Source organism: Chelonoidis abingdonii, chromosome 2 (assembly GCF_003597395.2).
Source record: "Chelonoidis abingdonii isolate Lonesome George chromosome 2, CheloAbing_2.0, whole genome shotgun sequence".
Taxonomy (NCBI): Eukaryota; Metazoa; Chordata; order Testudines; family Testudinidae; genus Chelonoidis; species Chelonoidis abingdonii.
In genome coordinates this window covers 85,412,974-85,426,440 of record NC_133770.1, presented here as the reverse complement: position 1 = coordinate 85,426,440, position 13,467 = coordinate 85,412,974, and the positions used below count along the sequence as shown (strand labels likewise).

The following is a 13,467-nucleotide window of genomic DNA, read 5'->3' as shown; positions in this document are numbered from 1 at the left end:
CACCATTCCACCCCACACAGAGAGAGTGGAGTGGAGTGGAGTTGCAGTGCTGGAGCAGAGGATTCCTGAGTCATTTATCCTGTGCGGGAAAGAGTGACTCAGCATGGCCTAGGATAATGTACCTTACAAGCTAGGTCAATAATAGTAACTGTGCAAAGCTAGTTTAAGTGCTGTGTTTGAAATGTTTTTTGTTTAGCGATACGCTTGTATTTGCATGGCTCACAAAACCCAAAGGCCTTTGAGTTCATTATCAAAGTCCCCACAAAAATCTAAAAGCAGAAATTTCAGTAAGCAACATGGCCAAATATCAAAAGAACCCTTATCCAATATAAAAACTTGCCCCCAGTTTCTTATCAAATAAAAGATAATTTTTCTGTATGAATTGAGGAGGAAAAACCATGGTCAGCCTTGTTCAGAAGGATGCAGTTGGAGTAAACTAAATGGGAGAACATTCCAGAACTCTGGCTCTAGAAATCTAGGCCTGCATCCCATAAAGTTGTTTGATGTTAATTGGTTCCTGTTGTGAGACATACAAAATGATCCCCCATGGGATTGTATTCAGCTAAGTGTAAGTTGAGCCTTGGATACCCACTTGTGTGATACTAGTAACATTGCACAACTTTTCTCCCAGCTGTTTGGAAACAGCTATGATAGTATTGACTTAATTGCTCTGCTGTTGCAAAGCATAGCACATGTACTCTGCAGACATATACCTCCTGTACTGCCAAACGTGCATCCTGATATTCCTCTGGTTTGTTTTTATTTAATGGGAAGGTCCATTTAAAACCCCAGTACAGAAATATACCAAAGAGCAAAATAGAGTGATGACAGTATACTTGGCATTGATTGCAGAGGCAAATAGAATACTAATTAAATGTGAAAATCTACTAAATATTGTAAATGGCTGCACAGAGCTGCTTGAGAGCACTTCATTTGTCTGTGTGATGGTATTTTTACTCAGTGCAGACTCTCATTGTTTTGTCTCTGCCAAACCCAGAGATTGCTAAAATACCCCTTGAATAACAAATACTTGCACCACATTCGTATAGGATCATTCTGCACTGCCCTTTTCTAATATTTCTGTATCTCTGCCTAAAACCCTTGCCTTAAACTCTGGTCACAGCCACTTGAAATCTCTCCACTGGCTTCCTCTCACCTCCCTCGTCACATTCAGTCACCCCTCTTCCTTGCCTTCACAGCGCTACCATCTGCCTACCTGTGCAAACGTCTTTTGACTTTTCCTTCTCTCCCATCCCAAGCTACATGCCTTGTTGCCCTCTTTGCCCTATGTACGCTAGAAACATTTGTACTCATATTCCAGCACCAGTGCAGCTGTAGTACTGCTGCAAAAGTACAGGTACAATTTTTTCTAGCGTAGTTGCATCCATTGTTTCATTCTACCATGCTTGTCTCTGTACCTTCTTTCATGTGACCCTGTAAGCTTGGGAGCACCATGCTAATGTGATCTGTGAGCTGCCTTGCTTCCCCCTCCCTTTTTAGCCCTTCCTCAAAACAAATTTTCCATGTGGCCAATAATCTGTATTTTTCTCCACCAAAACCAGTATTTTATGGGAAGTATTATTATTATTATGAAATTCTCATGACTCTCACACTATTAATCAAAGCATTCACATGATTTTGCTGCTTTAAACCATGTCCTCTCTTCCCTGTCATCCACTTTTTCACGCTCACCAGTGTTTGTTTCCGCCTTTTACAATGTTGTGTTTAACTTGAACCCTGATCCTGTAATTAGAGCTGCAGGGCTGGACCCTGGTGCCTGCATGGCTCTGTATGAGGTAAGATTGCGTACCACCCAGGCAGATCCAGAGGCAGGATCAGGGCCTTGGGCATCCCTTAGACAGGGATATTGCCTTTTATCACCTAGAAAGATCTGTGTACATTCATAGCCCTACATAAATAATTACTAAATAGGTCAGTTGGGATTTAGGCTGCACAGCCAACACAACAAGACAGGCTATGAAAATATAAGCAAAATATGTTTCTTTGTAATGTGTATTTCATCAAGTAACTTCTCCCCCTATGAGAACCCAACATAAGCACGACCAAAGATAAGTGTTAAAATTAATAATTTCAAAAGATAAATCTGCTAGAAATGCCAAATGATTGGTTGAAATCATATTTTTTAATATCTTACAGCAGAATGAGTTATTTCAAAAGTAGGCTGGATAGCCATCTGTCTTGGGTGGTTTAGACACAACAAATCCTGCATCATGGCAAGGGGTTACACTAGATGACCCTTGCAGTCCCTCCTAAACCTGTGATTCTGTATTTCTATTTTTGATGGCTAGTTTTTAAAAATGTACAAGCAATTCCAGATTGTGACGATGAAAGCTCCATTCTTATTTGTTTTGTTCTGAAATTATGTAACAAAATGATTCTTGCATTTTCTGTCTTCTGGAGCTTATAGAATGTGAATTAAGACAGGAAACCAAGCAGGCAAGGTAAATGAAACCTTCATGTTGGTTTCCTGTCTAGCTGCATTTTCGGAAACCAGCCCTGTTGATTTTTTTCACATTTTTTTTAAATATAGACAAGCTCAATCTTTCTAAATGGTGACATGTCTTGTGAAAGGATCTATTTAAAAAGAGTGACGTTTCTTTTGCGGTATTAACATTCTGTATTTGCTGAAGAATCTTTTCCTTTTGCTTATTTTATGAGGACTGACAGCCTCTGCAGGGATTATGGGTGACCCAGTTTCTGCCTCTTTAGGTCTTGTCTCAGATCTTTTGAAGGTATTTTTGCAATAGTATGAAGAAGCCATTTAAACAGGAAAATAAGGAGTGGCCTGGCCTGTATGCATGTTTTTTCTGCAAGGCATGTGATCATTTGGAAGGAAGAGAGATCATCTGTACCTGCAAAAGCCAAAAAGAGATGAATCTGTAGCAGCTGTCTTCTTTAAAGTCAATGAGAAAATGAATCATCACCATGAAGATTTCTACTGTTTGATTTCTTTCATTTTGCTTTCTTGGTTTCAGTACTCCTGTTACAGAAAAATCCATTCTTGTTTTGCCCCCAGTGAAGTATTTTGTCAGATATTTACTTAACAAGATTGGAGCCTCCATTGTCACACTTAGGAAATACTTGCATGTTCTTATTGCGATCAGAAATAACTCCCACCAATCCACCCCTCTTCTGAGTCATTAAGGAAATAGCTAGAGTATTTCTGTCACTTAGAGAAGTGGCTTGTCCGCAACTTTTTTCTGATAGACTTTAATTTTGGTAGAGTTAGGGTATGGCTACACTTCGAATTTCAAAGCGCTGCCACTGCAGCGCTTTGAAGTGTGAGTGTGGTCAGAGCGGCAGTGCTGGGAGAGAGCTCTCCCAGCGCTGCATGTAAACCACATCCTTTACGGGTGTAGCGTGCAGCACTGGGAGCCGCGCTCCCAGCGCTGCCGCCCTGATTACACTGACGCTTTACAGCGCTGTATCTTGCAGCGCTCAGGGGGTGTTTTTTCACACCCCTGAGCGCGAAACTTGCAGCGCTGTAAAGTGTGAGTGTAGCCAAGCCCTTAAACTCTCGCTCTCCTTTCATTTGCCCGTATTCAGTACATTTGCCTTACTAACCACTATGATAAATGTGTCTGTTATGCATGGAATACCATGGATTCTGTCTTTGTCTCTGTGAAGTATTTTTTTTAATTACTTCATAAACAACAACAAATCTCGTGGGGCAATGCATCTTAGACTATTGTTTTCCCTTACTCTATTGTTTGAGTCACTGAAGACATACGTGTCTTTGACCTCTTTTTCACCTTGAGTTTGTAACTGTGCGTTGACAAGATATGCGCATTTTCAACTACATGTCTGATCAGTTGCTATGGATTTGCAATTCTGATTGGAGTTTTAGTTTAAGAAAACATTTAGAATTATGTTATCTCGTTGAAATACATGATGTATATTTAATTTGAAAATTCCTTGATTTTTATGAGAAACACAAATAATTACAATGGCAGCTGGAAGCATCAGTTTCATGTTCAAATATTTTTGTAGATATTCAAGTTCACTGAAATTGGTGTTTTTATTTCATCCTGCAACAGGAGTAAATTAAATCATTTTATTTCCATATTAAATGTTCATTCCATGAAAGAGTGATTTCAGTACTGTTTCCTTCTATCAACTGATGACTTGCACTGAAGAGCTGGAATTAGTTGTCTTGTATTTTGTGAGAGAGTGAAGTCTGTCTGATAAAAAGGGAAGCATTTGTAGAAAGCTAGCCTGTAGCAGTAAACAAAATCAAAACGTAACACATTTCAGGGAGTGTGAAAGAGTGCAATAATGTTTATACTTACATTCTGTAGAGCCTTTCATTTGAGAGTCTCAAACCACTTTACAGAAATTTGTTACGTAGTCTTGCAAATAATGGTATACAGCATTTTACAGATGGGGAAACAGAGCCACAGTGAGGGTTAGTGACTTAAATGTGAAAAGTATCATTGAATATGTCGTGAGATTGAGATTAAGCAATGATTTAAACAAGAAGTAGTTGCAATTGTGAAGAGTTTAGAGTTGGCTGGCTATAAATAGGGACCTACCAAATTCACAGTCCATTATGGTCAATTTCACAGCCACAGGATTTGTAAATAGGTAGATTTCATGTTTTCAGACGTTTAAATCTGAAATTTCACATTGTTGTAACCCTGGGGGTCCCGACCCAAAAAGGGATTGTGTGGGGGTGGCAAACCTGTTGTCGGTGGGTCACAGGATTGCCACCCTCACTTCTGTGCTGCCTGCAAAGCTGGACTCTGAAAGCAGCAACCATGGAGCTTCCTGAAGGTGCAGGAAGTTCCCAGAGGTGGAGGTGGGTCTGAGCTTCCTCCGAGAGCGGCAGTGCAGGGGATGGGCAGAACTAGGAGCCCCCAGCCAAGGCGCTCAGAGCAGCAGGGGAAGATCAGATTTCACGGGGAAGGGCTTATTTCATGATCCACGATGCACTTTTCATGGCTGTGAAATTGGTAGGGCCCTAGCTATAAGATTAAAGTTTTTTGTGTGTAACAATGTAGCATCAATTTAAATTAAAACAGAGTAAGTTTTGGCCTTCTGTATCTGTGCTTTATGGCAAAGTAGCAAAGGTTTTGGAGCTCTAACCATAATCTGAAAAGCAGTCACATTTGAATCCCTGTACATTATATAAGAAAATCCCCTTCAAAGCACTGAATGCTATGTATCTTTCTGTTTATAATATGCTATATGCTAAACTTAACCATATTATTTCCTCTCAGTGCATTTGCTTTAGACAAGATTTAAATTAAGCAGTCTTTTGACATATTTATGAAACTCAAAAGATTTAATGTTCTAGTTAAAGTACTATCAGCAATTTATCAATTTTATGTTGTAGGTTTGGCACATGTGCAGAATAAACTTTGTACGAATCATAAATGGGATGATGATGTGCTGCATCAGTCCTGGCCCAAAGTGGACCCAGAATACCTCCAGCAACCAGATATCATAGAGATGTCTGTTCTGGTAAGAGTTTACAAGCTGAGTTCCAGCAGTGTTCAATGAATGCATTATTAGCTGCTAGTTTTGTTCTTGAGGACAACAGATGAGGTTTTACATTGCTGATTGACTCAATGCTAGGTTAGAAGGAATGAAAGCTAAAGTTAGAATTTTGCTGGTTAATTTGGAAGACTGCTCAGATGAATAAGTGAAGTGGTCTTGCAAGAGAAACCAAGAATAAAAAAGTATAGAGATAACTGTATGATTGTGGATAGCACTACTCTAAGAGGTTTGACTTATGCACAGTTGAGGACAGGGACTGCAGAGCAAAGCTGAGCGAGTCCGAAGCAGAAATTATGAACATATCAGCTAAGGGGCCCTTACACATTTTTAATCTGTTAATCCATTGATGATGATGTATCTATACAAATGTGTATATTTATAGGCAAAACTGGCTGCTCTGCCTATCGTTAAGGTTACCTAACACTTATCATTTTAAAACCCTGTTTTGAGTTGCTTGTAATTTAGCCAGACTTTGTCTGGGCTAAAATTTTCCATGTTTGGTCTCTACCTCAGGCTGACATATTTTAGCAGATCTCAGCAAAACATGATTAACTGTTTTCAGGAATGAGGAAATAAAGTAGTTCTGCCAATGTTCAAATTTTTTTTCCAGTTGTGTTTTGCAGACCTATAGCACTTTCATGCTTTGCAGCAAGACCTTGGAATTTCGTAAGGAAGTAGGTCCAGGGTCAGAGAGAGAGATGCCTTTTGCTGTCCCCATGAAAGTCCATCCAGAGTTGTCCAAGTTATGAGTCTCTGGAAGTTGCCAGTTGCATGTGATCAATATAGCTTGTTACTAAAATCTATGGAACCTCCTGATTGCACTCAGCATGCTCCCAGACCCAACAAAACTTTAACTCCAGCTTGTGACACAGCAGTAGCAACTGCCTCTTTAGCCTTTAGGGGAACAGTTGCAGATCTTGGAGCCTGGAGGAGGGCATGCCATGAGTCCCAGGCTTAGCTCTTCTGGCGCCTGTGTAACTATAATTAGAACCATTTGTCCACATGCATTATGATAACTTAATTATATAGTCACAGTCTATTTGGTCTACAGGACCCCTGCCTTCCTCAGTGCACGAAAGAGAGCATCTTTTTACATGTTATACATACCCATACTCACACACATTCTACATGTAAAGATGTTCTCTTGTGTTTCTGTCCATCCTGTGCACTGAAGAAGACAGGATCTGTAGAATAAATAGTATGTGATCAGGTAATTAAAGATTTTATTTGGGTGTGTGTATGTAAAATAGAAAAACATTATGAAGGTGACATTAAGGTTCTACAACTGTTTTCACAAAAAAGTCAGGAAATGCACGGGTTAAAATTCTAACAAGACGATTAACTTGGTCACATGGCACATCTTTCAGATTTTATGATATACATTTTGCAACCTGAACAATAATTTGTTCCCCTACACATTTAACCTGGACAACAGAATGAGGAAGTACTAAATATATTTACAGTGCAGATAAGTTAATGTTACGGTTGGAATCTTAACTTCTGTAAAACGCCCGTTGTTAACTGTACAGCCTTACGCTGGTATTAATTTGAGGGCTGGATTAAAAATCCTTGTTTATTTTCAAAAAAGGAGAAGGATGAAAATTGCCAGAGTAGTGGTAGCATGTGAGTGAACATAAATATACTTAAGTCCTCACCTCATATGGGTGAACAGGGTTCAGGATGCATGAGTTTTTCAGTTTTTGCCATTATAGTTTAGCAGTGGACAGTTTTATTATCATTTTGCGTTGTGACAACTGTATCTTCACATTGAAAAAGACAATGAAGACTTTGGTTATAGTCTTCCTCATGCAAATTGTTCTATTAACAGACTGAGACCAAAATCTCTTGTCCTTGCCTGAGCCCTTGGTTGATCCAAATGGGCAGAATGTGATATGATGCTTTTAGTTCTGCTAAAATCCTTAGCAAATGCTTAGAACAGAGGTGGGCAAACTACAGCCCGCAGGCCACATCCAGCCCACAGGACCCTCCTGCCCAGCCCCTGATCTCCTGCCCTGGGAGGCTAGCCCCCCAGACTCTCCTCTGCAGCCCCAGCTCACTCCCCCTCCGGTGCAATACTCTAGGCAGCGGGGCTGCGAGTTCCTGGGGCAGTGTAGCTGCAGAGCCCAGCCTGACCCAGTGATCTGTGCTGCGTGGTGGCATGGCTGGCTCCAGCCAGGCGGCACGGCTGCCTGTCCTGATGCTCTGAGCAGTGTGGTTGTAGCTCCGCCAGCCACCGGTGTGCTCCAGGAAGCGCGGTAAGGGGGCAGGGAGTGGGGAGGTTGGATAGAGGGCAGGGGAATTTGAGGTGGTGGTCAGGGGGCAGGAGTGTGGATAGGAGTTTGGAGTGGTCAAAGGGCAGGGAACGGGGGAGTTGAATAGGGGCAGGGGTCCCGAGGAGGCAGTCAGGAATGAGAGGAGGGTTGGATGGGGTGGCGGGGGGCAGTCGGGTGGGTTCCCAGGGCAGTCAGGGGACAGGGAAAAGGGGTGGTTGGATGGGACAGGGGTTCCAGGGGCGCCGTCAGGGGGCAAGAAGCAGAAGGGGTCAGATGGGGGCGTGGCTGGGCCACACCTGGCTGTTTGGGGAGGCATAGCCTCCACTAAGCAGCCCTCCATACAATTTTGGAAACCTGATGTGGCCCTCAGGCCAAAAAGTTTGCCCGCCCCAGCTTAGAAAAATCTTTCAGTTGCTTATGGTTTCTCATTTTGTTCTCCAAACAAAGGAAAGTCCATAATGCCAAGTGGGCAAAAACTTCAGACTACAATTTTTGCTGTAGTCTTATTTTAAAAAGAAATAATTAAAATGGTTTACAATGGCAAAAGTATGGCTCTTTCATTCATCCGTAGCTCAAAAACAGTCAAAAAGACTTCACTGAAAATTGCAAAAAAGATAAACAAATACACACCTCACCTTCAAGATCAGTACAAAGTACTTGATTTAGGATGAAAAAATGAAATGCACAACTACAAAATGGGGAATAACTGGTTAGGTGATGGTACTGCTGAAAATGATCTTGGGGTGATAGTGGATCACAAATTGAACATGAGTCAGTGATGATGCAGCTGTGAAAAAGGCTAATATTCTGGGTGTATTAAGAGGGGTGATGTATCTAAGACACGGGAGGTAATTGTCCTGCTGTATTTGGCACTGGTGAGACCCACAGCAGGAGTACTGTGTCTAATTCTGGGCACTATACTTTAAGAAAGATGTGGAAAAATTGGAGAGAGTCCAAAGGAGAGCAACAAAGATGCTAAACAATTTAGAAAATCTGACCTATGAGGAAAAGTTAAAAAAAAATTAAAAAAAGTCCATGTTTGGTTTAGAAAAGAAGCCTAACGGGGGGGCCTAGGGGACCATTACAACCTTTGTTTACCTTTCTCATTCTATTGATTATGCTATCCAGCAAAATGCCAGGCTAGTCTTTGTTTTCCAGGATGTTGTACGGTGAATCCTTTTGTCAATGGTCAGCATTATTGAACCCTCTATATTCCATTTAAAAACAAATGAGGGTGCAAAAAATTCCCAGAGTGGGCCCAGTAAAATGTGCCCTCAGCCTAACCTGAATTCAGGTCTTTTAGAGAGACAGAACAGTCTGTGTGCCTGAAGCAGCACACATTGATTTACTGTATCTTATGTTAAAGCCTTCTCTGAGCCAAGGGGAGTAGGTGAATTAGAAAACAGAGAGCAGTTCCTTTTAAGAGCCTGGCAAAAAGAAACAGTTGCTGCACCTTAGATTACCTGCTGGAGAAAGGCTTAGATACACTATACAGTATGTGTGCATTTCTGCTGGCCCAGGCATTATTGTAGAGCTGCACTTTGCCCACTGTTAATTACGTCATACTATTTGGCATTGTAAAAACTATCTGGAACTACCCACTGTGGTGTGTGTCAGCTCAATGAATTAGAAAGGAAAAGCAAAATGATTTATTTCTTTAGACACTTAGGCTCTGATCCTGCAAACACACACAAGTAGAGTTCCTCACATATCAGTGCCTGCAGAAGTGTTCAGAATTCTAGTCTTGCAAAGGATTTTTTTTAAAGCTCGTTTATGATTTTTGCTGCTTATTGTACTGCTTTAGTGCAGGTGTTAATGGATTGGAGTCAGATGGGTATTAAAAAAAAAAAAAAAAAGGTAGGGAAGTCTGACTTGAAGGTCTTCTCCCTCTAATTGCTCAGTTCAGTCTTTTGCAGAATCATTGTTTCACTAGGCTTCAATCCCTGAAGAATCTTCCCAAGTAGTTGACATCCAGAATTTCTAATGTAAAAAAGTAGCAGAAAGGAAATTGAAGCAAAAAAGGACACAAACACAGTTTTTGTCCCCTCTTGAAGGTCACACTGAAGTAGATTTTTCAGTAACACAGGATGTACTTGGTGCACAGACAGAATATTTGCACCCTGGCTTTCTGGTCTGAACACTTCTACCTGGAGCAGATCTGAGCTATATTAGCCCATTGAAGGCTAGAGAAAGGTGACTAATCATAGTAGTTGACAAGGGTACCGTGACAATCTGATGTAATGTTTTTTATTTATTTTTTTTAAATGTGACTAGAGTGCTTGTTAAAGGTGGTGGATGTTCTGAAGATTGTATTTTAATAACAGAGTTAATACACAAGCCTTTCACATCAGGTGGTGAGGAAAACCATTTTGTAAATATTTGGTGACATCACAAAACCACACTGCAGCTTGGCATAATTTGCAAGCTGTGCCCCAGCCACAAATAGCAAGGATATGGCCAGTCAGGACTGACAGCGTTGGCAGCTGCAGTGAACGTTTGCCTGTGTTTCTCTGCCCTGACTAGAGGGACTACTTGTGGGAGTGAAAAGATAATCCATTTGTCATATTCATTCAGTCCTGTGGCTTCTCTACCAAGAGTGGCACCAAGTATGCAGGTTGTGATAGTTTTTGCACTATGGACATCTGCCCACTGGAAATGACACTGAGACTTGTTAACCGATTTCGCATAAAGCAGTGAACAGCATCAGATGTTACCATCTCATCAGCCACTGCTAACCTGGGATAGATTTGAACTGTCGACCTAGTAGTAAAAGGCTTTATATCCTATTAAGAATCTCACGAGCTATCCAGTCTCCCTATGTTTTTTCCAGCACTCTACTAATTTTGACATTATACTTTTTCTTTGGAATGTTTCATCAGTGGAGCATCTTTTGCAGCCCCCTGTCAAAAAGAAATAGTCTGATGAACACCTTTTGCAGATTTTTTCATAAAAGCTACAATAAAATGTTGTAGTGTATGGCTGAAATCTAATGGGGTGCATCATATAAGGAATTAGAGTAAGATCTAATGTATAGACAGAGTCGGGGGTTTTTTAACTTTGTCTTTATTTAGAAAGTGTCAACAGGTTTATAAATCTTAGTCATGTAAATAAGAGACAATACAATAACCATTACAACAGTGAGGTTTTGTTTAGAGCCCATTATACAATAATATAATCATTGGATCTCTCTATTTAAAAGGATGTTATCATGTTACAGAATGAGCATCTTTACACTACCCATGGTATGTCGTTTCTAGTAACTTTGTTAATGGGAGTGAATTCTCTGATTACGCATTTAACAAAGTAGGCATGTGCAGACAGGTTTTTATGACCAGTAAAATCTGTAATAGAGATATGAATGTGCGTTGTTGTTCTTATTCTTCGGGTACTGGTCCCTGTGTGTATGTCGCAGGTGGGTAAGTATGCGCACCCTGCACCTGAGTTTGAAAATTCTTCAAAGCAGTGTTCATTGGCTCTGTCCTACATGTGAAGTAGTTCTGCTAATGCTCCTGACCAAAGGGTATATGAGGCAGTGCGGGTCAGTGCCTCTCCAGTTCCTTCTTACCACCACATGGACCGAGTCACAGTCATGTCCTCCTTCAGTAGGTTATAGGCAAAGACAGACAATATTGGTAAATAGTTATGAATTTTAGCTTAGTCGTTAGTAGTTAAAGTTATAGTTAGCCTAGGATATATCTTTTCCCCAGCTGGGCAACCCCTCCCCAGCTCTAGGACTATGCCCGAAGTCCCAAGATTCAAGAATTGTTTCTCCTGCCCTCGCTCTGTCTCCATCAGTGATGATCAACAGTGCCTATACTGTCTAGGTGAGGCACGTGGGCAGTGAGTGGAGCACCCCTTTGGGGTGGCTAGCATCGGCTCTGCTCCTTTTGCCCATATGCCCCCCACCCCCATGGCCAGAGCCCCCAACCTGCCCCCCATTCCTGCATGGAGAAGCCCCAAGCGCCCCCTCAGCCAGAGGAGCCCCAGGCCAGCTGGAGGCCTGAGCGCCCCTTCCCTCCCCCCCGCCAAAGATGTTCACACAATGGGGTACTCCCCTATGGGACCTCTTTGCATCCCACGTGCACTGAAAGTCCCTGCTATATTGTTCCAGAGGAGCCATGGGACGTGGCTCCGCAGGTGAGGCTTTCGTACTGTCTTAGATGAACGGCCTCAGATATGCCTTTCCTCTCATTTTCCTGCTCTCATAAATCATGGGGAAGATATGTCAAGACAGAGCCAACATCTTTTTCCCAGCATTCTACTGATCCAGACAGTTCTGCTTTCACAGAACTTCTAACAATGTCTGTCCAGCCACCAAACAGGACCCACCCCATTCCCAGATCTAACACAGGACCGGAGGAGGAAATAAAGCATCTCAGTCCAAACTCACTCCATCTCACAGCCTGGTGTTTGGAATGGGCATTGAAAATAGAACATTCATGTTTGTTCCCCATTCAGAAGTTCCTTAACCAAAGCACAAAGAAATTTACTAGAACCTACTATGTGGCCAAATGGAGATGCTTTTCAGCCTGGGCACAACTCCACCAACACTCTACAGACACCTTAAGCATCCCGATTGTCCTAGACTATCTCCTGTCCCTGAAGACTTCAGGTCTCACTCACTGTAAGTACACCTACCAGCAATAAGTGCTTTCCTCCTCTGCTGGAAAGATGCTCCATCTTTACTCACCCTGCTACAGTCTGATTTATGAAAGATCTGCTCTTTTGCACCAGGCCTTAAACTTACACCTCAACAGGACCTTAACCTTGTCCTCTTGACACACTCAGATCCATCCTATGGCATCATGCCATGACCCGCCTATCCATGAAGGTGGCATTGTTAGTGGCTATCATGTCGGCCAGGAGAGTCCGCGAGTCCAGAGCCATCGTGGCAGATCCTCCTTATACAGTGTTTCACAAAGAAAAGGTTTTTCTCCATTTATACCCCATATTTCTTCCCAGGGTTGTTTGAGTTCCAGATCAATCAAACGATACACTTAACTATATTTTTTTCAGAACCCCATGCTTCCTCTTAAGACAAGAGTCTTCACTCCCTGGATGTTCAGCATGCCCTGGTGTTCTACCTGCAAAGAACCAAACCCTTTAGGAAATCACTGAGACTGTTTATCACCATAGCAGAGAGATTGCATGGGCAAGCCATATCCTCCCAGAGGGTTTCTAAGTGGGTTTCGCGATACATCTTAGAGCGTTACAAGATGGCAAAACTGCTTCATCCAGAGGTGGCACAGCTCACACCACACAAGCTGCCTCCACAGCATCCTTATCAGATGTCCTGCTGCAGGACCTCTGCAGGATGACCACCTGGAGTTTTGTCAACATGTTCACAACACACTACGCTGTAGTTCATGTTTCAGTTGTGAATGCAGCTGTATGATCAGTATTGTGAGCATCTTTGATACCGGCTTCCTCACACCCACCTTCAATCTGAACAGTGCTTGCAAATCACCCACATGTGGAATACACATAGGGACCAGCACTCAAAGAAGTAGTGGAGGTTGCTTACTGTAACTTTGGCCACGTCTACACTACGGGATAATATCGAATTAGCTAAAATCAGTTTTATAAAACTAATATTATAAATTCGATTTCATGCAGCCACACTAGGCACAGTAATTCGGCGTTGTGCGTCCATGGTCCGAGGCTAACGTCGATT

The 13,467-nt window shown here is 42.0% G+C and overlaps 1 protein-coding gene across 2 annotated transcripts in view; it reads left to right on the top strand.

Moving 5' to 3' along the window:
* Positions 1–13,467, top strand: part of LARS2 (leucyl-tRNA synthetase 2, mitochondrial) — a 128,302-nt gene that overhangs the window by 110,078 nt on the left and 4,757 nt on the right. For both annotated transcript variants that reach the window (XM_032803182.2, XM_032803185.2), the window contains one exon: positions 5,357–5,484. In XM_032803182.2, the coding sequence (XP_032659073.1) occupies positions 5,357–5,484 (128 nt within the window). The remainder of the gene's footprint in view (positions 1–5,356; positions 5,485–13,467) is intronic.